General features: G+C 38.3%; 1 protein-coding gene across 1 annotated transcript; it reads right to left on the bottom strand.

Annotated features, from left to right (window-relative positions):
• Positions 1-5,450: 5,450 nt before the first annotated feature.
• Positions 5,451-6,615, bottom strand: LOC106955970 (claudin-4-like). Its single transcript, XM_015046471.1, has 2 exons — positions 6,502-6,615; positions 5,451-6,089 (listed from the first exon to the last, which is right to left on the bottom strand). The coding sequence occupies exons 1-2, from the start codon at positions 6,613-6,615 to the stop codon at positions 5,628-5,630; spliced, it is 576 nt and encodes a 191-aa protein (XP_014901957.1). The 3' UTR covers positions 5,451-5,627.
• Positions 6,616-13,072: the final 6,457 nt, after the last annotated feature.

The following is a 13,072-nucleotide window of genomic DNA, read 5'->3' as shown; positions in this document are numbered from 1 at the left end:
CTCTGTGCCTGTTAGGATCTGTGTTTTCTGTGTAGTTTTTCTGTGTTAGTCCAGTTTCCCCTGTGAATCTGTCTTCCCTGTTGATTGCTCCCAGCTGTATCCCGTTCCCTGATTACCTTCCCTGTGTATTTAACCCCACCTGTTGTCTTTGTCTGTGTCGGATCCTCGTCGTGTCTCACGTCTGTTCCTGTGCTGCCAGTGATTTTCTGTTGTTCCTCCTGGTTTATCATTAAATTATCTCTTATCATCATGACTACCTGGAATTCCTGGCGTCTCTCTCACCGCTCACCTCAACCACACATCATGACAGTGCCAAAGGTTTGTTTCCCAGTTTTCCTTCCAAACCACCGAACCTGTAGTGGGAGATGTTTCTGAGCTGATCCTCTTCAAAACTCATATATCTCTAAATTCTGTCTTTTGACTCCTCAACCAAAGTTAAGGCAGCTTGGGAACTTGAACTGGGTCTAAAGAACTGGTGGAATAAGATCATTTATCAAACCCATATTTGGGCTCCCAGTTGACTACAAACAGTTCACCTCTAATTAATTGGATATTTTAGCATTTACTTCCTTATTGGCATAATGGCATCTCCTTTTCATCGGATATTAACTAAAGCGCCCTCTAGCGGTCAGTGGTTCAATGACACCATGTCCCTTCTAAAATCTAATCCTCTACAATTGGAGATTAGATATTCAGGATTAGGATTAGATATTCAGTGAAAGGCAACTCCACTAAACTCTATAATCTATGGCGCCTTTCACGACATTCTTTCACTCTCTTCAGTCTCTGATCCCAGATTGAGTGATGCCACCCACTCTGCCTCCCCTCGCACATTTTTTCCTTGTTTTTCCACCTTATTTTTATTTTATCTTTTTACTTGGTTTTTACATATTTTGTCCTGTTCACTTATGAAAAAAATGTATATCCTCATAGGAAGTGAATTGTAAGCCTTTTTCCATCCGTACACTCGGTTTCTCTTTTGTTCTCGTCTCTTTTCCTTTTTGTCGGCGTCACAGAGAAGCTGCACTATGTGGCTCACTGTGACATTAGCAGTTAGAGATCCTGTTGTCATGTCCCCTTTCCTCCTAGTAAAAATATTAATTAAAAAACAACTAAACTGAGGTTTACATTTTACATGTGCTAACATTTTACATTGGGCAAGAACAACTTAAAATTTTCTGTATCAAACTTCCATAACGAGCCACACGATGAGTCTTTCACTGTCCTTCTCCATCTGCACAAAAACTAAAGTGAACCTTAACATTCATGACCTCAATAAAAATACCACTTGATCTCCATTGCTGAGTGTTGCTGCAAACATCAGAGGAGAATTGACCACAGCTGCAGAGCTCACGTCCCACCACATTGAGAAACAGAGCTTATAACGGAAAACCTCACTGCCTGGGGTAAAACCAAACCGCACATCAACAGGTTAGAGCAACATGGCAGAGAAACGAGACTTTAGATCAGAGATGTGATGACAGCTGCTTGATTTCTTTGTGCCATGAAGCTCAAAATGTCTGTTTGCATTCCTGCATCTGGTAACAAAGTAAAGAACCTCTGAGTAATTTTTGACCTGCAGGACTTATTTAAATCTAATATTAAACTGATTTCTTTGATTTTCTTCTTTCTGGGTTATTGCTAAAATTAAAGATATCCAGGAGAGACGTAGAAAACAGTCCATGCATTTGTTACTTCAAAAAAAACTTATTTCTAGAAGAATGAAAACATAAATCTCACTTCCTTCATCTGTTTTAAATTTAGCAAATCTCAGAGCTTTTAAACAAGAACTGCTTAATTATTTTAAGATATAGTTTAACAAATTTAAATGTCATGGCATTCTAGGTTCCTAAACTAAACATGTTGAACAAAGCCGTTTGACCTGGTAACAGGTGGTTTGATTTTTGCACCGTTTCCAACTTGATTGAAAAAATATATGTGCTTTAATTCTTGTAAAAATATCAACAAAATAATTACTAAAAATATCTTACAATTTAATTGAAAACGAAACTTAACTTAATCTGATGTTTCGAGTTCAAAAGGAGATCAAATAAATTATTTTACAAACCCTGCCGTCATCACACCGGACATTTGCCGAACGATAAACCTCCATCAATCACCCAGCATGCTCTGAATTACTCTATTTATTTACCAAAGTGATCTAAACAATTCCAAATATAAAATTTACTTACAGATTTTGGTTCTAAGCTTAAATATATTCTAACTGCCCAAAGAAGAAAACTAAATTGGTAGAAATTACAATTCACAAAATTTAGCATAAATGGCCACAACAGTAAATATATGAATTAAATTATGTTTCTAATAAAGCTTAATTATACAGATTTGTTTTTTATTGCGTTCTTACGATAATGCACTGATCAGTTCATGCAGTGTAACTGAATACTGGGTCGTTCTGCTGTAATATACGGTTTTCTTAAGGTTTTTCCATGAATGTTAGTATCTCTTTTGTGAGATATATGAAGTTTTATATGTTTTCCTTTAGGGTAGAAATGCTCCACAAACAAACTTGTGTGAAAAATGCAAAAGCGAAACATGAACTTTCCATATTTATCGGAAACTTTCTGTAAGAAGAAATAAATAAAAAACTATTTGAACTTTTTGACTTATTTCTACGGGGTAATAAAGTCATCAGACAGTTTTGAAATTTTAAATTGACCTTTGTGACTCAACACAAGGTCATTTTGTTGGCTGTATTTGCTTATTGCAAAATAATTTTTCCCCCATGTCACATAGGAGGCTCTGAATTATTATTTCATAAAGTGTAATAATTGCACTTAGACAATTATGCTATTAGGCTGATGATTTACAAATAAATAAATATTTATATATAAATATGTTTCTAACGTTAAGTGTGTAAATGTTTGTGTAATGATGTGAATCCAAGGAAGAGAAGCCAAATAAATAAACTAATATTTCTCCTGTTTCAGCTTCTCTTCATTGACTCTCTGCTAAATTAACACATAAAGTCTTTAATAATCAGCTTATTAAAGGTTTTTCTGGTTATTTCTGCTGCAGGACAAACTGAACGCTTTAATATCCACTCTGTACAGTTATTTCAACTTTTAACTTTGTTTCTTTATTTAACTCTTTATTGAAGCTACAATCTGTTTAGCTGCGATTCCTTTGGCTTCGGCTGAGATAACTAAACTAAACTACTAAATATTCTCACTCTCCTGCAAATAACTTTTTACTTTAACATAAAAAATTTTTTTTGTTTTTGCTTTGTAAATTCCTTAGAGATAGAGTATTGTGACTTGGCGCAATAGAAATAAACTGAACTGAAAATAATTAATTTTCTTTCCTTTTGTATAATAATAAAAATAATAAAAGCTTATTTGGTTCTCAAAAGATTAATTTTGTTTAAATTATTATGGATTTCTAATAAGATTAGAATCCAACAATTCTTCTATTTTAGCTAAATCAATTTTTATTAGCAATAAAAATAAATAAAAAGGCAAATAATTTCTTACCTTTCTTGCTTTCTGCAGGTTCTTCTGTTGTGTCTTAAGTGGAAACTGTGAAACGGCACTGAATGTGTGACTGTTTCTTCAGAAGGGAAGTTCTGCTTGGTTTTTTGCACATCTGTGGTTTTGTTTCGTGCCAATGAAGAGTCTGTGGTAATCTAAGATAAGTATAACAGGATGTAAGTTTTGACGTCTGTAGCAAATGTTTAGTGGAAAGATTTCTTTAAAAGCCCATAAAGTATCTCAAACTCATTTCATTCTCTGAACATGGTTTTGAACATGGGGAAGACGAAATGATGGTTTTCTCTCAAACTGCCAGAGGTCCATTTGTTGCTTCCCACTGCTCTCTGTGCACAAATGCAGTTTGTCAGTAATTATATAAATATCTTTATTTTAGATAAAGAGTTTTAAAAAGCACATAGAACAATGCTCAAGCCTCATCTGCATTTATCTTTAGTTGCATTGATTACTGCAGCAGCATCTTCACAGGTCTGTTCAACAAATCAAACAACTGCAGCTGATCCAGACGCTGCTGCTGGTGGTCTCACTAAAACCAGGAAGATGGAGCACATAACACACCTGAAGCTCAGAGAATAGACTTTAAAATACTGTTGTTAGTTTATAAATTGTCAAGATTTGGTGGTTTGCGGTGGAGAGATGAGAACGCAGGAACCCAGGTTGTGAAGAAAATGATGAGTTTAATGATAAGAGCTCAAAACAGTCCAGAACAGGCGGCATGGCAGAGAGAATAGCATACAGCTAATTACCAGTAGCATTTGAAAAACGAGAGCCGACACAGGACTTAAACAGTTATACTGTGACGACTAACTCGCTGACAGACTTACGCTGACAAAGCAAGGACCCGACAAGAGACAAAGGACACAGGTGGACTTAAACACACAGGGAGGGTAATCAGGGCAACTAGACACAGCTGGGATCAATCAGCAGGGAGGACAGGACATCAGAGAGACTCACGGGGAACCAGGACACAGAAAAAACCAAGAAATAAAGATCGTCACATAAATCACTGAACAGTTTTTACCAAATCATCTCACTTGTCTGACTGTCTGTTGGACACCAGTTCTTCTGGTCTTAAACAAGGTGGATCTTCGAATGTGAAATGGTGCAACGTTGGCTTCACTTATAAACTGAATGAGGAAGTTCAAAACTCTGTAACTTTCATAAATCTGCTGTGGTTTGATGTCAGCAGATTAAACTGTTGGCATCTGAGCCAAACGACCAAAAGGCTGGAAATGAATAAACAGTTTGTGAAGATTTTCGGATATTTTTTATTTAAACTGAGATGTGCCGATATTAAAGTTTAACAAAGGGAAGAAAAACTCATAAACAGATGTAGTTATGCAAAATCATCAAAAACTTTTATTTTAATTTCTTGTTTGCAAATGAAAAATACAAAGGCAAAAGCTGAAATATGAGATAAAATAAAGTCAGACGGTAACATTTTATTTGAAGGGTTTTTATCATTTTATAAAACAATATTTTTTGCATATGATATGAAGAATCAAAAGGCTGAAGTAAAGTTTTCTGTAAGTTGCTTTAATTTTTAATAAAATTTTGTAAAACAAAAAAGAAAGCTATTACATAAAATTTTATTTTTTGATACATCTTATTTATTTTTCCAAACACATCTGACCAAAGATGATAAGTTGTGATTATTGTGCAAAAACAGAAACAGTTACAGTAAATGTTTTATCAATAGGAAGTAAAGCAGAAAACTGAGAAACATCATGAAATTGAAGCAAATCTGGTTTTTAAACTGGAATTAAGAAAGCATGAAAAAACAAAACAGTTTTAATATGCAAACAAAAAAATGCATCAAAACATCACTGAAATCTAAATTTCCTGCATACAGGAAAATTATTTTGAAAGTCAAAAATGACATTTATGCCTTAAAAAATATTTTTCCTGAGGATCTTTGTGGAATCAAATGTTAACAGACTTTTAGAAAAATACTGGGAAAAGTCAAAAGTTTTACCGAGAACGTCTTCCAACACTACATGTTAAAAGTAGAAATGATAATTTGACGTCGTCTTCCCAGTTTTTACCAAATCATCTCACTTGTCTGACTGTCTGTTGGACACCAGTTCCTTCCATTAAGCCTCTACATTAAGTTTTTTTAGCTTAAACTCTGTTGCTGAAGAAGCTGGCGGCTCCTCCAGAGCTGCTGGATCTGGATCTGCTTAAGTAGCAGAGCAGACCTCCAGTCAGCATCAACATCAAACCAGCTACAAAGCCGATATAGATGCTCGGTCCCAGCATCACTCCCACCACCAACACTGGTATGTTTCTCATATTATTTGAATGCCAGCTGACCGGGATGATCACCAGCAGGCCGGCCAGTATCAGGCCCACTCCGGCCGCCAGGATCATTTTGGGTTTGGTGTCTTGGTTCTGAACACATGGGGTGAAGTCGGAACCAAAGAACAGGAGGAGGAGGCTGAGAATACCCAGCGTGCAACTGATGACGGTCACGGCCCGGGAGCCATGAGGCGGTGAGATCTGCTCGAAGCTTTCATACGTTTCACACAGCTGCAGTCCGGTTCTCCGCTTCACACACGCCATCCACAGACCTCCGTGAACTTCCTATCCACCCAAAGACAAACAGATATTTATATACACTTTATTAAACATGTTCCATGAAATTAAATCAGATAGAAAAATCAAATAGTCTTTTTACTGAATGTCAAATATGTATTTATTTTGTGAGAATCTCTTTAAACTTCCATCCAAACCAGAAGTTTATATAAATTAATATCACTGAGTCTTTAAACAGTTTAGAAAAGAACAGATGATGTCAGGAATCTGTAAGTTTCTGATGAGGCGTAAAACTGCAAAGTCAATATTCTTTTGTTTCATGTGTTGTTATAAAGACATTCTGCTTAAATTATACAATAAGACATAAAATAATGGCTGATTTAAAAAAAACTTTAAAGCTAACTAATAATAACTATCATTCTAATTTCAACCATAAAATGCATTTTGATTGTATATTTACCAGATCACCATAATGTCCCACAATCCATTCAGGCAGGGCACAGCAGGCGATGACCCCCATCAGCCCGATGGCGTCCAGAACCACAAATACCATCTGAACTGCTTTTGATGCCATTCTGTTAAAAAAAAAAAAAACTGGGATTAAATCATTTTCTGTGATATATTCTTGTGTTTTCTACTTGGCATCCTCTAAACAGGATTGGGCCTCTGGCAGCGACGTGCACAGACAGTAGAGGGCGCTAGAGCACCTGCCCACTGAAAATCACAACATGTTCAACATTCAGCAGCCGACATAAATAAAAAGAACTATTGTTACAAAGGCTCGGGTGGAAATTGTTTGTGACCAGATTGGGCCAGGTGTTGGCTGGTTCGGCCTGGGTGTGGAAGGTGCGCCACCCAGTGGTGAGTTCTCTATAGCACCTTCAGCAGCTGTAGAAAAAACCGTGTCTCTGAGAGTGGAGGCGTGCAGTTGGTGCCGACAGTTTCGGTTGGGGTGGATGTGCGTTCCTGACTTGTTGTAAGTGTTTTGTTATTAAATATGTTAGGGTAGTTTATTTAGTAGTTCTGCCTGTTCTGTAGGATGACGTTGTTCGTCGGGCCGTTGTTAGCATGCTACACATGGTTAGCTTCTCACCTGCGTAGTATTTCAAGTATTTAGGCTTATTACTGTTTCGTGTACAGTGGTTAATATCCGTACATGTTGATGTGCCTGTTTATTGTGACTTTTAAGTTATTTCACGTGTGTAGACCTCTTTAGCTGTCAGTTGTAGCATTTTATGAACATGTGGTCAGTTTGTGGCCAGCAGGTGTCACTGCTGCTACTTGTATTGGATACACGTGTAAGGTGTATTAATGTGGGCTTGTTTCTGTTAATCTAGACCACATCTCCAACTCCAAGCCACCTTCTGCTGCACATCTGCTGTAACGATGCAGTAAAGAGAGATTGAAAACAAAGCTCAGCTCCAGTTTGTTCTGATCGACACACAGTGGCGAGTGTAAATATCCCACCAGCTTCAACTTCAGAGTAGATCCTCATCTACAACTATATATAAACTTAAAATCTTTCTGTATCCAACTTGCTCATCGATCCACATGATGAGTCTTTCACTGTCCTTCTGCACAAAAACTAAAGTGAAACTGAACATTCAATAAAAATACCAAGCACTAGTAGAGAATATTCTCCAGCTGACACCTTATGGATGTAGATTAAGTTTTATTTTCCATATCTTATCTTAAAATTATGATGTGATTATCAGATTATTTTAATATGTAAATAACATCAGCAGCCATCTTGTTTCCAGCTCTCATTGCTTATAACTAAGAATAATATCAGTCATGTGTCTCACTGACCAACTGCACAGGTGTTGATGATTCTCATGACAGTCATATTCTGTGGTCCAGTTCTTACTACGTTCTGTTGGTTATGGGTCAGTTATGGCGCTTTTCCACTAACTAACCGGTTCGGTTCCGGTCCGCCTCGGCCAGATTCATTTTCCATTATCAAATCAGGCTCTTATTACTTCACCTATAACGAGACATTTCTCCATGTTATCAGTGAATTAATCTGCAGATGGAACCAGAACTTTTTCATCAAGATTAGGAAATTATTGACTGACAACAAGCTGTCATGATCCGTGTTTTTCTGTTTAGTTATTTTGGGATTTTCTGTGTTTAGTCCTGTTTCCCTGAGTCTCTGTGTTGTCCTCTCAGCCCTTGATTGTTCCCAGGTGTGTCTCGTTCCCTTGATTACCCCGTGTGTATTTAAGTCCACCTGTTGTCTTTGTCGGGTCCTTGTCTAATGATAGTTCGTCAGCCGACACAGTTGAACTGCTAAGTCCTGTGTCAGCATAAGCTCGTCTTGTCAGTCAGTTGCTACCGGTGCTGAGCCTCTTGTGTTTCTGCTCCGCCGTTCTGCCTGAGCTACACTCTTCATTAAATCATTTCATCTCAAACTGGGTCCCTGAGCTCATTCTCACCACCACCAACCACCGCCTTATGACAACAAGCTCATATTTGTTGCTGTAAAGTTTCTTATAAGTTAGTTTTGTTTTATTTATGTTATACTGAGATATTTGCACCATGAACTAGACTAAAATTGGTTGGTAAGATTTTATGTTTTTGGATGTATTTGAGTCCATCAGAACCAGAACCTTGACATTCTCCATTGCTGAGTGTTGCTGCAAACATCAGAGGAGAGTTGACCACAGCTGCAGCGCTCACCATAACTGTATTTTATGGACTTTCTGTCACTAAACAAGTTCCAGCCTTGAAGTAACAAATGCATGGACTGTTTTCTACGTCTCTCCTGGACAGGATATCTTAGCAATAACCCAGAAAGAAGGAAATCAAAGAAACCAGTTTACTATGAGATTTAAATAAGTCCTGGTCAAAAATAACTCAGAGGTTCTTTACTTTGTTACCAGATGCAGGAATGCAAACAGACATTTTGAGCCTCATGGCACAAAGAAATCAAGCAGCTGTCATCACATCTCTGATCTAAAGTCTCGTTTCTCTGCCACGTCGCTCCAACCTGTTGTGTGGTTTGGTTTTACCACAGGTAGAGAGGTTTTCCGTTATACTCACTTAAAATCCTTCATCTGATCCAGAACGCTGCAGCAGGAGTTCTGGTGAAAACTAAAACCATCATATTTTTGCTCAATGGTTCGGTCCAACGCTTCAGAAAAACATCTAACCAAAAACAGAGCAGCTCATTTTGCTCTCATTGTTCCAAATACATAATTATCAGAATGTGTGGTTTCGCTTCCCCGAAACGGACAGATGTTACATCCTGATCGTGGCTAAGGCCGCGGGAAGGTCACGTCTTCCAGCTCCATGTGTTCAAACCGCAGGGTTAGTTGAGTTGAATCCTTCCAGCGGCGGAACAGAAGCACTGGGTCCGCATTGTAGTGCAGCGCACTGCGCTTGTTACGGTCTAATTAACTTCTGCATTATTTCCAGATAAACTGTCGTCTCCTCAGTTTAGACTATAAACTATATCTTTAGTTTTCTCTGTTCTGTAATGGAGACTGGAATTAAAGGCTCCATTTAAACTAAAGGTTTGAATTGCGCTTCCTAACCAGACGCTCCGGTCCATCACTCTTCAACAGGCCGGCAGCTCCGGTCAGAAAGACGCATTTAGTTCAGAGTCCATGAGATGATATTCAGAAAGGATTTATTTATTGATTGATTTCAGTTGCCTCTGTGATGAACTCTGTGCGTAAAGTCTATCATGTCTGATCATGTGCAGTCAAGTGTTAATTACAACCTGCCAAAATGAAGGTTTAAGATTTTTCCATCGTTTACAAAGAAACCGGTCAAATACGGGAAACATTCCGTTAATTTGACCGGCTGTCTGGTTAATAAAGGGCCGTTTTTATCTGCAGGTCCATCTCAACCTGACACACACACACATAAACATGCAGTGAATAAATCGATTTCCAATCAGGTTGTTGCACCAAAGTTAAGAATAAACACGTTTTCACTGAAGTCCTTTAAATGTGTAAAGATTTGAAACTTTAAATTGACCTTTGTGACTGTACACAAAACAGACCAGGGTGTGTTTGCTTATTGCGAGGAAATGCAAAAGAAAACTTTTTCTCTGTGTGTTAAATTAACACAAAGGGTTTAATAACCAGCTCCATCATACATCAGAGTATCTGACTCTTTAATAATCACTCGTCTCCTTTTAACTTTGTTTCTTTATTTTTAACTCTTTCTTGAAGCCATTTGCGATTCCTCTGATCAGGTTGTCATTTAACGTTAAGAACAGCATAAACATTTAGTTAACATTTAGTTAATGCTGCTATTAAACGGTTCATTTTGTACCTTTTTCACGTTCTGCAGGTTCTTCTGTCTGTTGTGACTTTAAAGTGGAAAATGTGTGAAACGGCACCGAAGACGTTATTGTTGCTTCATAACGGAAGTAAAACTTTATTTTTTGTCCATCTGTGATTTTTGTCATGATCCGTGGTTTTCTGTGTGTTTTTGAGTTTTTCAATGTGTTCCTGTTTCCCTGTGAGTCTCTGTCCTGTCCTCCCCGTTGATTGTCTCCCAGGTGTGTCTACTTACCTGATTACCCTCCATGTGTATTTAAGCCCACCTGTGTCTGTGTTCTTCGTCGGGTCCTTGTCGTTAATCTGTGTCTAAGTTCGTTGTGTCTAAGTCACGTCTTGTTTCCGCTCCAGTAGAACTGTAAAGTCCTGGATAGCGTTAGCTCTCGTTTTTGTCCTGTGTATCAGTTGCTACCGGTATTTGGCTGTGTGCCTGTCTTTCTGCCGTGCTGCCTGTTTTTGGACTGAGAGCTTCATCATTAAATTCATTATTTTCACCATAACCTGGGTTCGCTGCGTCTCTCCTCACCACCATCAACCGCAACTCATGACAATTTTGATTTGTCAATGAAGAGTTTGTGGTCATGTAAGCTAAGAATAACAGGACGTTGACATCTTCAGCAAATATTTAGAAAGATAAGATTTTGTCAAATAAAACAACAGAGTATGTCAAACTCATTATGTTGTCTACAGATGGTTTTGAGTATGGATAAGACGAAAACGATGGTTTTCTCTCAAACTACCAGAGATCCCTCTGTTGCTTTCCACTGCTCTACACATTGAGTTTGTCAGTAATTATAAATATCTTGATTTTAGATCCTGCCTGGCTGATACCAGGCAGGACTGATCCAGGCTTTCATGCTGTTGATACCAAATTCTGACCCGACCATCCGAATGTCGCAGCAGAAATCCAGACTCATCAGACCAGGCAACGTTTTCCATCTCCTACTGTCCAGTTTTGGTGAGCCTGTGTGGATTGTAGCCTCAGTTTCCTGTTCTTAGCTGCCAGGAGCAGCACCCGGTCTGGTCTCCTGCTGCTGTAGCCCCTCCAGGTTCAACGTGTTGTGTGTTCAGAGATGCTCTTCTGCAGACCTCGGTTGGAACGATTTGAGTTACTGTTGCTGTTCTATCAGCTCCAACCAGTCAGTCCATTCTCCTCTGACCTCTGGCATCAACAAGGCATTTGCCCCACAGAAATGCTGCTCACTGGATACTTTCTCTTTTTCAGACCATTCTCTGTAAACCCTAGAGATGGTTATGTGGGAAAATCCCAGTAGTTTGTGAAATACTCAGACCAGCCTGTCTGGCACCAACAAAGACACTTAATTCACGTTTCTTCATCATTCTGATGCTATGGTTGAATTGCAGCAATTGTACTAGCGCCACCGCCAGGCTTTTAGGAAAATAAATAAATACATTTTTAAAAATCACCTTTTTTTGTCTTTTTTAAGCCGGATTACAAGCGTTTCTGTTGCTCTGAGCGCTTCACTGGCGGGGCAGATTTATTCCTGCCCCACCAGGAATAATATATAGTTTATTTAGAAGATATATAAACACATATCTTCTATATACCTATAGAAGATAGGTTTATAGTTTATGCATTTAAATCCGGACCAATCACACTGCTGGACCCTCTGCGCGCTGCCTCATGCACTGCAGTAGCTGGATTAAGTTTACCTCTGCGCAGATCCCGCCGCCTCCTTTCACTACAGGCCGACCTGTATTTATATTTACATCAACCCTGTGTGAGGAATTATGATTCTTTCCAGAGTTTTTGATCAAGGTAGGACTTTAAACACCACTGGTTAGCTCTGGTTGCGTAGCTCTATGTGAACTGCAGGAATAACTTGTAGTCTCGCTTTCGGAGGTGCGTTGATAAAGCGGTGAGAATGATTTATATTCGTAAACAAAGAATTTTGCGGCGTTTACATCTCAACACGCTGCCCCACGTTTGGCCCTGTCTTCCCTGTAAAGTTTATCCCGGTTGGCCGGTGTATTAGTTAATGAACCAGTGCTAACCTCATCATGCAGGTTCAGCCTGATGAGTTGCTTTCGCGCTCTCCTGTCTGTAACGCATCATGCTGATTTTATATTATTGCATTATTATTTTTAGTATAATTTTTCCGGTTACACAATGCATCAAACACAATGCATTAGTCAGACAGAGTTAATGTGTGCAGTCACGTGGAGTTCTGAGAAACTCCTCCCATAAACTGGACCAACCAAAATAGTTTCTGTGACGCTTATTAAAAACTCAACAGACATGAAATGGAAGAGCTACTAAAGCCACATTAGAAGCATTGAATTAAATCTCCCTTTTGCTGCGCATCTCTGCGCAGTGCAGCAGATTTAACTCATCATGCAGGGCCAGTCCAAGGCTGATTACTGAGTGATATTTTTAAATTTCCTGTCACCTTAAAATCTTTTAATCTGATTTAGGGGCCCCTTTTGTTGCTAAAAACATCAGCACCTCTAACAGATGTGTTGGATATAATATGAGAGAGAGGGAGTAGTTTATTTGGCCAACCTAAAAATAAATCAGCTTTACTTGCAGTTTACTAAATTGTATTTGTGAACAAACAGAGCTCAAACTTAAAGATTAAACTCACAGCATCAGATTGTTGCTATGGTAACAAAACAATCTATGAATATTGTTCTTTGAACTTTTATAAAATAAACTTGCCAGCTCCTTAAAATCTTACATTTAAATGTTAAACAATCGTTTAATTTATGTATGCTGAA

Source organism: Poecilia latipinna, unplaced genomic scaffold (genome assembly GCF_001443285.1).
Source record: "Poecilia latipinna isolate Pla-1442-1.1 unplaced genomic scaffold, P_latipinna-1.0 Scaffold780, whole genome shotgun sequence".
NCBI lineage: Eukaryota > Metazoa > Chordata > Actinopteri > Cyprinodontiformes > Poeciliidae > Poecilia > Poecilia latipinna.
The sequence above is the reverse complement of the archived record's forward strand: the minus strand, read 5'-3'. Positions and strand labels throughout refer to the sequence as shown.